The sequence below is a fragment of the Pipistrellus kuhlii genome, unplaced genomic scaffold, assembly GCF_014108245.1.
Source record: "Pipistrellus kuhlii isolate mPipKuh1 unplaced genomic scaffold, mPipKuh1.p scaffold_m20_p_160, whole genome shotgun sequence".
NCBI lineage: Eukaryota > Metazoa > Chordata > Mammalia > Chiroptera > Vespertilionidae > Pipistrellus > Pipistrellus kuhlii.
Window position 1 is genome coordinate 113,865 of NW_023425472.1, and position 13,588 is coordinate 127,452.

General features: G+C 43.4%; 1 protein-coding gene across 1 annotated transcript; it reads left to right on the forward strand.

The window, feature by feature from the left end:
- Positions 1–105: 105 nt before the first annotated feature.
- On the forward strand, positions 106–2,590 carry PURB (purine rich element binding protein B). The gene has a single exon (XM_036440142.2). The coding sequence runs from the start codon at positions 174–176 to the stop codon at positions 1,116–1,118; it is 945 nt and encodes a 314-aa protein (XP_036296035.1). The 5' UTR covers positions 106–173; the 3' UTR covers positions 1,119–2,590.
- Positions 2,591–13,588: the final 10,998 nt, after the last annotated feature.

Here is a 13,588-nt window from a genome sequence, read left to right on the forward strand (position 1 = left end):
GGCGGCGGCCGGCGATGAGCGGCCGGAGAGAGTGAGCGGGCCGGCGGCGAGGCCGGGGGCCGCGGAGAGCGAGCCGCAGGGCGGAGCGCAGGGGCGCGAGCGCGGCGGGCCGCGGGCGGCGGCCAGGGCGCGGCGGCGGCGGCGGCGGCGGCCAGGGCGCGGCGGCCGAGAAGATGGCGGACGGCGACAGCGGCAGCGAGCGCGGCGGCGGCGGCAGCGGCGGCGGCGGCGGGCCCGGCGGCTTCCAGCCCGCGTCCCGCGGCGGCGGCGAGCAGGAGACGCAGGAGCTGGCGTCCAAGCGGCTGGACATCCAGAACAAGCGCTTCTACCTGGACGTGAAGCAGAACGCCAAGGGCCGCTTCCTCAAGATCGCCGAGGTGGGCGCGGGCGGCTCCAAGAGCCGCCTCACGCTGTCCATGGCCGTGGCCGCCGAGTTCCGCGACTACCTGGGCGACTTCATCGAGCACTACGCGCAGCTGGGCCCCAGCAGCCCCGAGCAGGTGGCGGCGGCGGCGGCGGCCGAGGAGGGCGGCGGGCCGCGGCGCGCGCTCAAGAGCGAGTTCCTGGTGCGCGAGAACCGCAAGTACTACCTGGACCTCAAGGAGAACCAGCGCGGCCGCTTCCTGCGCATCCGCCAGACCGTGACGCGCGGCGGCGGCCCGGCGCCCGGCGGCCTGCAGAGCGGCCAGACGATCGCGCTGCCCGCGCAGGGCCTCATCGAGTTCCGCGACGCGCTGGCCAAGCTCATCGACGACTACGGCGGCGACGACGACGAGCTGGCGGGCGGCGCGGGCGGCGGCGCGGGCGGCCCCGGCGGCGGCCAGTACGGGGAGCTCCCGGAGGGCACCTCCATCACGGTGGACTCGAAGCGCTTCTTCTTCGACGTGGGCTGCAACAAGTACGGCGTGTTCCTGCGCGTGAGCGAGGTGAAGCCGTCCTACCGCAACGCCATCACCGTCCCCTTCAAGGCCTGGGGCAAGTTCGGCGGCGCCTTCTGCCGGTATGCGGATGAGATGAAGGAGATCCAGGAGCGCCAGAGGGATAAGCTTTACGAGCGACGCGGCGGGGGCAGCGGCGGCGGGGACGAGTCCGAGGGCGAGGAGGTGGACGAGGATTGAAACGCGCAGCATCCCCTACGGGCCTCCAACCCCACTCCCGCCCCCCTCATCTGAAGAGCTCTCTTTCCTTCTCATCCCCAGTGAGCTAGTGGGGGAGCTAGGGAGGCCCCCAGGAAGAAAACAGCATTTAAAATAATGTAGTCCATTAAGAGAAATAACCATAAGAGAACAGTCACGGGCAATTAGAGAAAAAAAAAAAAGCAGTAAAGTTACAAGGAGCTGACAGCAACCTGCAAGAACAGCGTCTCCTCACCTGAGCAAACTAGGCCCAGCTTCTGTGGTTTCCCAGCCGAGGTCCCTAAACCCCTCAGGATAGCCCTGGTGGGGGATAGGTCCTTCCACATCGTGGGCCAAGGAACACTTCTGAGCTACCCAGACCTCGTGGTAACAGCTGTGAACTTGTGTTGTACTTGGGAACCTAGAGATCTCTCCAGACCTTCTATTGCAGTGTCTGTTCCTCCACCTCCATTGAAATCAGCATTTTGGATTTAGATCTTCATGGAATTCTTGAGAAGAGAGAGACCTTTGCAGTTACCCAGTTCTGAGGGTACAGGCCTAATGAAAAGGAATGCAACTTTAATCATGGACAGAACAAAATACGAATTCAAAAAGTCACCAGGGAATACAGAAACAAATTGGATCCATTTTGTTTAAGATGGTTTTGCACCACATCTGGACCAAGGCCAATGTCTTTGCAGAATTGTCTTCCAGGATGCAAATGGATTCAGCTGTCAAACCTTGAATTAGAATTGGTTGCTAAAATATTTTAAAAGTTGGCAAAAAAAAAAAAAAATGAAGATGAAAGAGCAGTTTTCCATCGGGGTTGCTGAGATATGCACAAGAAAAAATCGGGCATAAAGCACAAGGAAAAAAACTGAGTGGATTGGTTGCTGCTCACTGAAGTTCCCCTGATCTCAAACATGGAGGTCATTACCAAGAAATGGCTTAGGTGTATGAATGAGAGCCAGATCCCTGTGGCTCCACTAGGTGAACCAGTGCATTAAGGCTAATTCAGCTGTTTTGGCCACTGGTTGTCGGGATTTTAAGCCACAAAACTTGAGAAAGGAACAGTGTGGCCACAAGCCTGAGCTTTAATGGAATATACATCTAACAGAAAAGTTGGAAATAACGAAAACTGAAGTCTTCCTCTACCTTCAGTTTAATCTGTGGATTTGTTCAAATACTAAAGATCCTCAGGTCCAGAATTCCAGCATCATTTATTCTTTTGAAATAAAAATTTTAAAACTTGATCCATTGTATCAGTACCTCACAATCAAAGTTGGCAAAAGATGGATGTGTGTCTAACAAGCAGTGTGCCCTTTGGAAGCTGAAATCCATCGAACGGAGCCGAAGTGAGCGTGAATATGTGACTATATCCTGGAAGCATTTTTATACCATCTTGAAATTTCAACAAAACTGGCTTTTGCCAGTGTATCCAGCTGTCTTTCAAGAATAAAAGTTGGGGTTTTCAAGGATCACCTCTTCTATATTTTAAATGGATTTTCAGTAGAAGTGATTTTACTAATCAAGTTAATGTCACCCCATTAAAGGTATTTGAATGTCATAGACTTAGGTAACTTTGAATCAAATGGGAGCGATGTTCTTTCCAAAGTTTTTCAGGTATGCTTTGTGCAACACCTCAACCAAGAGGCAAATAACCCCACTCCACAATCTTAGTGGTTGTTTTTTTTTAACTGCATGACTGCCCTTTATTTGAGCTGCCTTTTAATTTATTGCATACCCTTTTTATTATCTTATTTTGGTATTATTCAATATATACAATCTTTTTGTATTTATTAGGAAATAAGTAATATACAAAAAGGTCGTTTTCATGCATTGTGGCTGAGAGGGAGGGAAATAATTATGTATATAAAAATTAGGCTTTTTTAAAAATTAGACGGTGTTTCAGAATATTACTAATCTTAGGTTTAAAAAAAAAAAGTGGAAGAGCCACAAACATTGGTGCCCTTTTCAGACAATTTCTCTACTCTCATCGTCCACAGTAGAGTTTTTAAACAGATTTTTTTAAAGCTTTTCTTTTTTTAAAAAAATTTTCTCCGTTGCAAAGAATGTTTCCTAAATTGTATGGGAGCAATAGTATTTTCGATGTTTTAACGACATCTGTATACTTGTACTGTATTTTGTACTACAAGGCAGCTGTTTTCAATGATGTCCTGCTGTATTTACCTATGTGTTTTGAGTGTTTTATTTCTTTGCTGCGGAGAACAAATCCCTAAGTAGTTTTAGTAAAGGAGCTGAAAAACTAGCATTAGGTTTGCAGAAACTGTTTAGTTTCAAACTTTGAGGCAGCAATGAAAATTAAGGTTGCAGCTATTAGCTGACCGCTGTAACTTGTTTTGAAATCATGTACAATTCCTGTATAGACCAACTTGTTTTCTTGCTTCATTGGTGGTTCTGTTGCTCAGCTGCAGTGAGCCAGTTCAATTTTGCAAAGGTGCGGTACCTCTCCTTTTTAAGGGGTTGGTTTACTCTTTTTTTTCTGTTCTTTTGTTTGGCTGAATTGCAGTAAATAGCCTTGCTTTTCTATTCTGTAGAAATGACAGGGTCTTCACAGTCCTCACCAGTGGCTACTAAGCTATAATTAGCTGAATAGAAAGAATGTGGAAGTGGTCTGAGGCATATAGAATATATGCCAAGAACACTACCATATATGGGATCAGCTTTGGTTACCAGAGAAATTTTCTTAGTCATTAGACCATATAACAGTAATATATCATATGTAAATCTTTAGATAATCAATTTGAGAATCCTCCAAAAAAAAAAGGAGCAAAGAATGCATAAGCTATGTGTTGGAAAAGTAATTTATATTAAAATTTTTGACCTGCCTATGTAAGATTAAGTGGTAAATGTCATAGTGGTGGGTTTTAAGTCTTAACCAATCTCAAAGGTTTGTTTCTCCTGCAGGGTGGTTGATGGCCTCTCTTCCTACTGCAGGAAGGTTACAGAAGGATGTGGATTGATTGTAGCATTTCACTGATCCTCCTTCCAGTCACTAGGGACGATAGAAACTACACTTTTAATGTGTGGTTTGTTAAACAAGGCGGTGTTAATGGGCCATCTTTCAGAATTCGCTCATATAGATATTGCTTATTAAAGGAAATAGTCTATATTAAATCCAAGCAGAAAATGTTTTGTTTTCAACCACTGCTATACTCAGTGATTTAGGGCTTGTTTTTGATTTTGGCAAACATTGCAGCTAAGGACATGTTCAAAATAGTCATATTGCAAAGAAATAGGGAAGTAAAATTTATTTCCTAATAATTGGTAGAATGTTCATTTCTCAAACTGCTGCAGTTACAGAAGTGAAAAGCCCACAATTTTAGGAACAGAATTGAAAGAGCAAGAAATTCTGAGTATATCCCGTAAGTCCTTTCTGGTTTCTATTGTCCCTACCTGTCATGTAGAACTACAGTTCTCATCAGCAAAGGAAGTTGTCAGTGCATGTGCTGCACAGAACAAAGTGTAAATCTGGATGGCACCAAAAATCAAAGCGAATACCAAACCAAAACCCAGACACCCTATGTTACTGTGGGAGGCATGTAGGTGGTACAATGACTGTGGCTGTGAGACACACGGCTGCTGGTCAGGTCACTTTCCATAATATTTACTGCAAAATGATGGTGAGGCCTCCAGTCCGGGCAGCCGTTAACCTGCTTCCTTTGTAACCTTCCCGTCATTTTGCAATAAATTGCAGGTCTTTTAAGAGATTCAAGCTTCAGTTTTCTCAAAACAAAACAATTATCCTGTCTTATCTGAAAATGCAGGGTTGTGGGCAGAAGAGGCTGGTTATAGTAATGCCCTCATATTGAGTGGTCTGTAAACGGCTGCACACTTCAGGCACTCTAGTTGCTGAGGATGCTTTGTGAAATGTGACCTTGACTGGCTTTACAGGGGGGCATAGAATGATCTACACAAGGTGTTAAAAGGTGACAATTTGCTTGCGTCTACCTTGCCTTGAGGTGGATAAAATTAAGGAGACGCTTGAGTGTGTAAGCTATGCACATAAGTATTCTTCACTGTAAATTTTTTTTCATTTTAACCCAGTTATGGTACTTTGTCTAATGCACAACTGATCTCTCAGTAGATACCCATTTGAAAATAGTGTGGCCTTGATCGGTGAGAAGGGGAAGGAGAAAAGTGACTTTTGCTTATGTAAAAATGACTCATTTGCCAGGAGTCTTTCTGCAGTACTCTTAGTACCTAATGTGTTTGTGATTGGTCTCCTTTTTGATTGGGGAAATTTAATGGTTTTGATCTGGGAGTTATTAATTCATTTGAGTTGTCTTCTATTTTTAGGAAGTATCAGAATTGCTCTAATAAGTACAAAGTTGATTGCTTTGATGTCCAATCTCAGGTTTTAGAATATATATAGTGGTGTAAAATCCCACTGTTAACTCTTTAAAAACTATTTTAATTTAATACACCCTTAAAAGTCACATGCATAAGGCCTGTTCAGAGGGCAGAGCCTCCCATCTTTTTGCTCCTTTTCCATTTTGTACTTCACTTGAGAAAGTGTGGAGTGATTTTACATTGTATATTGCCATTTTAACCCTGACATATTTCTCAAGAAAAAGCACTTTTTGATCATGAAATACATGGACTCTTTGTGTGATGTGGGTCATGGTTTCTCAGGCTCCCCTAAGATAATCTGCTTATGAATATTATTCTCCGTATGAAGAGTAGAAATCTTTCCTAATGTTAGAAAGTTTGTATTATTGATCCAGAATGCATTTTGCTAGCTTCCAGTGGATGGGATAGTGAATAATGCTGCACTCACAGTTTATAAATCTTTTTCCCTTGAGCCTTACTTAAGGTAACTTTTTTTTTTTTGTCAGCAACAGCACTGAAGTTAGAGTAAATGGATGAGATTCAGTTTTCAGGGTTAGTTTTAGAGTATTGTAAAACAATTAGATGTCTTCATAAACAGTTATTGGTCCCATTGAATAGACTGAATAATGAGTATATAGATGGGGCTGGGAGCAGGGGGAGATAGTTTGTAGAATAGAAAAAATTCATTTTCCTTAAGAAAACATATAGACAAAAAAGAAAAAGTTCATGCCAATCCCCTGTTTGAAATTCCAAATATAAGATAGAAATGGCAAATTATACTTCATTTCCCATTTTTAATCTAAAAAAGTAGCCATTAATTTTTAAATGTTAGACCCCAGAAGTTTCAAGAGATAGGCTCTTGATACAGCTTTGTTACTTAAAGTCACCATTCCCAGCCCTCATTCTTTTTAATATATTTTTATTGATTTTTTTTACAGAGAGGAGGAGAGAGGGATAGAGAGCTAGAAACATTGATGAGAGAGAAACATTGACCAGGTGCCTCCTGCATACCCCCAACTGGGGATGTGCCCGCAACCAATGTACATGCCCTTGACTGGAATCAAACCTGGGACCTTTCAGTCCGCAGACCGACGCTCTACCACTGAGCCAAACCGGTCTCTGCCCAGCCCTCATTCTTAAAACTTAGTTTTATCAGACTCTTTATTTCAACAGATGTGGTCTAATTATCAGTTCCAAAAATTAAATTTGGAAAATGAAGAAAAATTACAAAATTGGATCATGAAGATTTATTTATTAAGTAATTTACAATTGTTATCTGTACCTCTGATCCAAGTAAGACCTTTATGAATGTATATTTCCTAATGAAATAGGAAATATGTCATCAGTGTAATCACCTTTATTCACAATCTTTTGCTTTTCATGTGAAAATCTAACTCATGCCTCTTGAATTAGACATTCCAATTAGCCATGTCAGAAAAGCAGCAAGAGAATATGACTATTTGTAATTAACAGATTTTGAATCTAGGAACAAATTTCATTTTCCCTATTACATGTAAAGTGTCTCACTGTCATTGATTAGAGAGGGCTGGTTATATCTTTGGTGTGATGAAATGTGGGCTCAGTATTGGAGAGAAAACGATAGACCTGTCCACATTGTTCACTAGCATGGTTTTTCCTATCCTCAGTCATTTCAGTGGCTAACTCAGGAAAACTGATTTAGACCAACCCTTATCCCTTAAAGGGAAACTTGTCCCCACTCTTTACCCTGTATCACAAGACCAGGTTGATTAAAAACAAACAAACAAGAAAAGACCCTTTATATTTGAAAATAGCAGAGCAAGTTGTATATTTCCCCATTTAAAATTGCTTTTTTGGGAACATATAACTGCGGGGAGAGTCCTAAGAAATTTGAAAAAATTCTGTCACTTTAGCACATGTGTAGGAATTTGGGAGTTTTGTTTCCAGCTCTTCAGATGAGATGTAAACCCTTTTCTCCCAGTCCACATGCCACCTTTGTTATAAAAAGCTCTGTGATTTCCTAGAAGTTAATAGATTGGGCAAGTGCAGAAACATTTTAAATCAGAGCAGGGTATGCTTATAAAGAGTGGGCAGTTTTGCATGTTATGGTAGCAGGCCAAGTATATTTTGAGGTTTTTCCCCAATTATCAATATTTGCATTCTGGGATGTTTCCAGTCATATCTATCAGGGCTTCCTTACATTAGATTCTTCACTCCAAAGTGAGGCTAGTATCCTGCTGGTAGAGGATCTATAGGCATTGTTTGAATGAAGTTAAAACCAAATCTTGACAGCAGGAGACAGCTTCCTGATCTAATCAGATGTATAAGTAGAATTAAGGTTGGAAGTCACTTTACAATTGATTTAGCTGAAAGGCTGGGAATTATGGAAGTTACTTTAAAGGGGGTTTATTGGTGTCTTCAGTCTGTGTAAATACCCACCTGCTGTGCATTGTAAACCAAGTGTGTGTTCTTATGTGTGAATTTGTAAGACTGACTTCTGCTTCAAAAGAAGCTGCACCTTTAAATGTATAAGATCCCCTCCACCTTTAACCCTATAAATACTTGTAAATAGAACACTAAAATTTGTAGTGTTAGGATCAACTTGGGAATATCTGCTGAGAGACCAAAAAGTTCATTTTTTAAAGTACCTTGATTAAAGAATAAAGATTATTCCTCTTATTTTTTAAAAGAAGAATGCACTTTAACAAACAGCTGCATGGGCAATTCAAACAAATCCGTAAAGTGCAGTATCCATTCAGAAACCATACTTCCTGGAAATGTTCAAAAGCAGAGTCTAGATGGGCTGTTGATCTCACTGCCTGGAGATTGAAGCTCAGATTGCGGTCAATTTTGAGATGAGCAGGGCTGCTTCAGACAGGTCTCTAAAATGGCGGGTCCCGTAATTACCACTAACTAGCAAAACTGACAGAAAAACTCACAGAGAAAAAAGTTAAGAATCATTACTGCTGGTGTGTACTCCTTACAATAGCAGACTTTTGCAAATGGAGTTTTACAGTCTATATTTAAAAAATTGTATGTTTGTAACAAATAAAGTATGCGGAAAAGTGAATGACAATCTTGTGCCAGTGTCTCTAATTTAAAGAATTGCCTGGTGACTGGGAGGGAGGTGCCACACAGCCTCTGCTGGGGCTCATATATGGGTCTGGGGTTGGGTGAGTTTCCGCTGAAATGACTTACAAGGCATTATACTAGGACAGTGGTCGGCAAACTCAGTCACAGCCAAATATCAACAGTACAGCGATTGAAGTTTTTTTTGAGAGCCAAATTTAAAAAATATATATTTTATTTTTTACAGAGAGGAAGAGAGAGGGATAGAGAGAAACATCGATGAGAGAGAAACATCGATTAGCTGTCTTCTGCACACTCCCTACTGGGGATGTGCCCGCAACCAAGATACATGCCCTTGACAGGGATTAAAACTGGGACCTTTCTGCAGGCTGATGCTCTATCCACTGAGCCAAACCAGTTTTGGTGAGAGCCAAATTTTTAAAACTTAAACTTCTTCTAACGCCACTTCAAAATAGACTTGCCCAAGCCGTGGTATTTTGTGGAAGAACCACACTTAAAGGAGCCAAAGAGCTGCATGTGGCTCGAGAGCCGCAGTTTGCCAACCACTGTGCTGGGAGGAAAAATGCATGATTGCAAAGCACTCAAACATGGCCTTAACGTATGCTTCTGTGCTGAAATTACCTATAGCAACACTCAAACCCCAAAATAGCTCATTTTGAGAAAAGTTTGCAAATGGAATTGTGAAATACTGTGTCAGCAGTGCCCTCATGGGGAGAACCTGGGGGCCTTTATTCACATAGAACCCTTCAGAATTCCTCCCTCACGTGGAGGGCTTCTTTCATTCCAGTTCCTGAGCTGGTTCAGCTGGTCTGGGTGGAGTGTGAGAAGCTGCATTTCCAGCAAGTTCGCAGGTGATGCTGCTGATGCTGGTCAAACCCCACTTGGAGCCTCACTGCAAAGCCACAGAAGTTCTGGGGGAGTTAGCTGTTGTCACTAACTGGAAGGCCAGGAAGCATTCACCCTGGTGCACTGGTTCTGCTACAGCTCTGCTGAATTTTGTTTTTAAATATATTTTTATTGATTTCAGAGAGGAAGGGAGAGGGAGAGAGACCTAGAAACATCAGTGAGAGAATCACTGATTGGCTAGCTCCTGTATGTCCCCCACTGGGGATTAAGCCCACAGCCCAGGCATGTGCCCTTGACTGGAATCGAACCTGGGACCCTTCAGTCTGCAGGCCAACTCTCTATCCAGAGCCAAACCAGTCAGAGCTGATTTTTTTTTTAATCTTCACCTGAGGATATTTTTCCCATTGATTTTTAGAGAAAGTGGAAAGGAGAGGGAGAAACAGAAATACCAATATGAGAGAGACACATCAATTGGTTGCTTCCTGCATATCCCCAACCAGGGCCAGGAGCCTGCAGCCGAGGTACATGCTGTTGACCGGAATGGAGCCCGATACCCTTCAGTCCACAGGCCAACGCTCTATCCACTGAACCAAACAGGCTAGGGCAGCCCTGCTGATTTTGTCAGCTCAATGTAAAGTTCCTGATGTTCTGGGTGTGTAGCCAGGCTGTAGCTTGAAGAGCTCTTTTGAAGCCAGCACCTCAAGGTATCGGGGTATGATTTCAGAGTTTTGGTATTTTGTGAGTTAGGTTCTGTTCCTGACTCTGTCATAAACCAACAGCTTAACTCCAGTATCTTTAACACACAAAATTCTTAAGGTGCTATATAACTGCCTGGTTTCCTGTAGAAGCCATTGGTACTTGGGGAGATGAGAGCCACCTGGTGGTAAGCACTCTGAAATGAATTCTTGGCAGTGTAGGCTGCGATCTGGTGGACTATAGATCCCTGGTGGTGGCAGAGCTTGTATCCCACTTGGGGAAAGCTGAGTTGCTTTGTGGGTACCAGGTCCATAATGCCATTTATTGTTGAGTGGCCTGCTGTTAGGGAGAGAAAGCTGGGCATTGCTATGTGACATCATTACCTGGTGCCCACAGCCACCATTTCCAGGTGAGGCTGTGGGCCGCATTTTGCCCCATGGGGTCTCGGCAGCGTTGGCTGCGATTTGGTGAGGTATCGCTCCAGGTGGTGGTGGAACCTGTGTCCCACTTGGGGGAAGTGAGGTGTTGCTTTGTTGGTGCCATTCTTTGTAAATGGCCAGTGTGCATCACCGCAGCTCCTGCGTTGAGCATCTGCCCCCTGGTGGTCAATACACGTCATAGCGACCAGTCGGAGGGATACAGCATATTAACCTTTTATCGATATATAGCATCTCTTGTAATGCATAGTTCAGAACATAAAGGCAGGGTCCCCACCTTTAGTATCCATGATAAAAGCATAATATGCTAATTAGACAAGGTATTTCTGGACGAAGTTGCAGGAGAAGCCCAGGTCCTAGGTGCCAGAGGGAAGCCGGTGCCAGCAGCTGGGGGAAGGAAGGCCTACTCTTGCACAAATTTCGTGCATTGGGCCTCGGTAAATAACATAAAATAGAAAGGAAAACAAGGGAGAAAACATGTTCTCAGGAAAAATGGCAGAAAACAGTCTCTGAGAGAACTGTTGTCAGCAATGTGGAATGTTCTAGTCCAGCAGCTGCCAATTTCCTGGCAAAGAAAACCCAGCTGGCCATATCACTCAGGCAAGTGAGTCATCACGACAGTGGATCTCATCTGTCTGCCCCTCATCTGACCCATACCTTTCTGGTGGGGACTGCGAGTTGTATTTTGGATACAACTGCTGACCTCTCCCAGACCTTTGCAGCTTAAGGTTTCTAGGACAGAAACAAGTGTGGGGTGGATTCTTGTGGTTTTTGCTGCAGTGTTTCTACACTGTAACTACCACTTAGTCTTTGAAGGCTTCCCAGGGAACACTTCAGCATGTTGATTCATTTCCTTTCAATCCATTTTCTATTTAAATAAATAAAAGCAAATTGTCTTTAAGGAGAAACACCAGCACCACTTGTCAAAAGATTGTAATTTCTTGTTTAAAAATTTTTAATTGATTTTAGAAAAACACCCATTTGTTGTTACACTTATGCATTTTTTTATTCTTTTAAAAAAATATATATACTTTTTATTGATTTTTTACAGAGAGGGAGAGGGATAGAATTAGAAACATGGATGAGAGAGAATCATCAACCATCTGCCCACTGGGGATGTGCCCGCAGCCAAGGTACATGCCCTTGACCGGAATTGAACCTGGACCTTTCAGTCCACAGCTGATTCTCTATCCACTGTGCCAAACTGGTTTTGGCTTAGTTGAATCTTATATGTGCTGTGACCAAGAATCGAACCCACAACTTCAGTATTTTATTTATTTTTTAAGTTTCCCATGGGTTATTTGGGGGTGAGTGGTATTTTGGTTGGGTTGGGTTTTTTTTCCCCCCCCAATATATTTTATTGATTTTTTTTTTTTTTTACAGAGAGGGAGAGGGTTAGTTAGAAACATCGATGAGAGAGAATCATCAATCAGCTGCCTCTTGCACACCCCCCACCAGGGATGTGCCCGCAACCAAGGCACATGCCCTTGACCGGAATCAAACCTGGGACCCCTCAGTCCACAGGCCGACACTCTATCCACTGAGCCAAACCGATTTCAGCTGGTTGGGTTTTTAAAAATATATTTTATTGATTTTTTACAGAGAGGAAGGGAGAGAGATAGTTAGAAACACTGGTAAGAGAGAAACATCGATTAGCTGCCTCCTGCACACCCACTACTGGTACATGCCCTTGACAGGAATTGAACCTGGAACCTTTCAGTCCGCAGGCCAACGCTCTATCCACTAAGCCAAACTGGTTTCGGCCAACTTAATTATTTTTCAAGATTATTTTAGCTATTCTGGTTCTCTTGCATTCCCACCTGAATTTTAGGATGGTCTTGTCAATTTCTACAAAGCAGCAAGCTGTGATTCTCCTAGAATCAGGGGTCCTCAAACTTTTTAAAGTGGGGGCCAGATCACGGTCCCTCAGAGAGCTGGAGGGCCGGACTATATGAACTACTAATTCCTACTGTAACACCTCGGCTGCGCTCACTGCTCAAAAAACCTGGCGGGCCGGATCAGACTCCTCTGTGGCCCGCGGGCCGTAGTTTGAAGACGCCTGTAAGATCTTAGTTTTTCCAACTATGTTTAGTAGTTTTAAGAGTATAAATCTTGCCTACAGGTGTGGCTCAATGATTGAACATTGACCCATGAACCAGGAAGTAATGGTTCAGTTCTCAATTCCTGGGTTGTGGGCTCGATCCCCTGGAGGGGGCATGCAGGAAACAGCAGATCAATAATTCTTTTTTTTTTTTTAAATATATTTTATTGATTTCTTACAGAGAGGAAGTGAGAGAGATAGAGAGCTAGAAACATCGATGAGAGAGAAACATCGACCAGCTGCCTCTTGCACACCCCCTACCGGGGACGCGCCCGCAACCAATGTACATGCCCCAGACCGGAATCGAACCCGGGACCCTTCAGTCCGCAGACCAACACTCTACCACTGAGCCAAACCGGTTTCGGCAATAATTCTCTTTCATTATTGATGTTTCTATCCTTCTCTCCCTCTCCCTGAAATCAATTTTTTAAAAATTAAAAGATATAGCCCAGTGCAGTGGTGTGAGCACTGACCTATCAACCAGGGGGTCATGGTTTAATTCCATCAGGGCATGTACCCAGATTTTGGGCTCAGTCCCAGTGTGGGGCATGCAGCAGGCAGCTGATCAATTATTATCTCTGATCATTAATGTTTCTCTCTCTGAAATCAATAAAAACACATTAATAAAAGGAGTATAAATCTTGTGCTTCTTTTGTGAAATTTACTCCCGAGTATTTTATTCTTTTAGATGCTATTGTAAATGGAAGTTATTTGTACCTTTAACATTTTGGATATGTGAATATACTGCTCATTCAAAAGTTGATTAAATAGCCCAGCTGGCCCTAAAAAGGAGTGTGACTGTGGGCAATGGAGCTCCTCTGAGCCAAGTGCAATTTGTGGGAAGAGTCAATGATCATTCAACACACTCTCCCACCTATAAACAGGACATAGAAATCAGTAAAGGGACTACTTTATCTGTGATGAGAACCAGCTTATTTCAACCTAACCACATTTTCCTGGAAATCTCAATC

Coding starts and splice junctions, on each gene's coding strand:
- PURB (XM_036440142.2), top strand. CDS start 174: ATGGCGGACGGCGACAGCGGCAGCGAGCGCGGCGGCGGCGGCAGCGGC.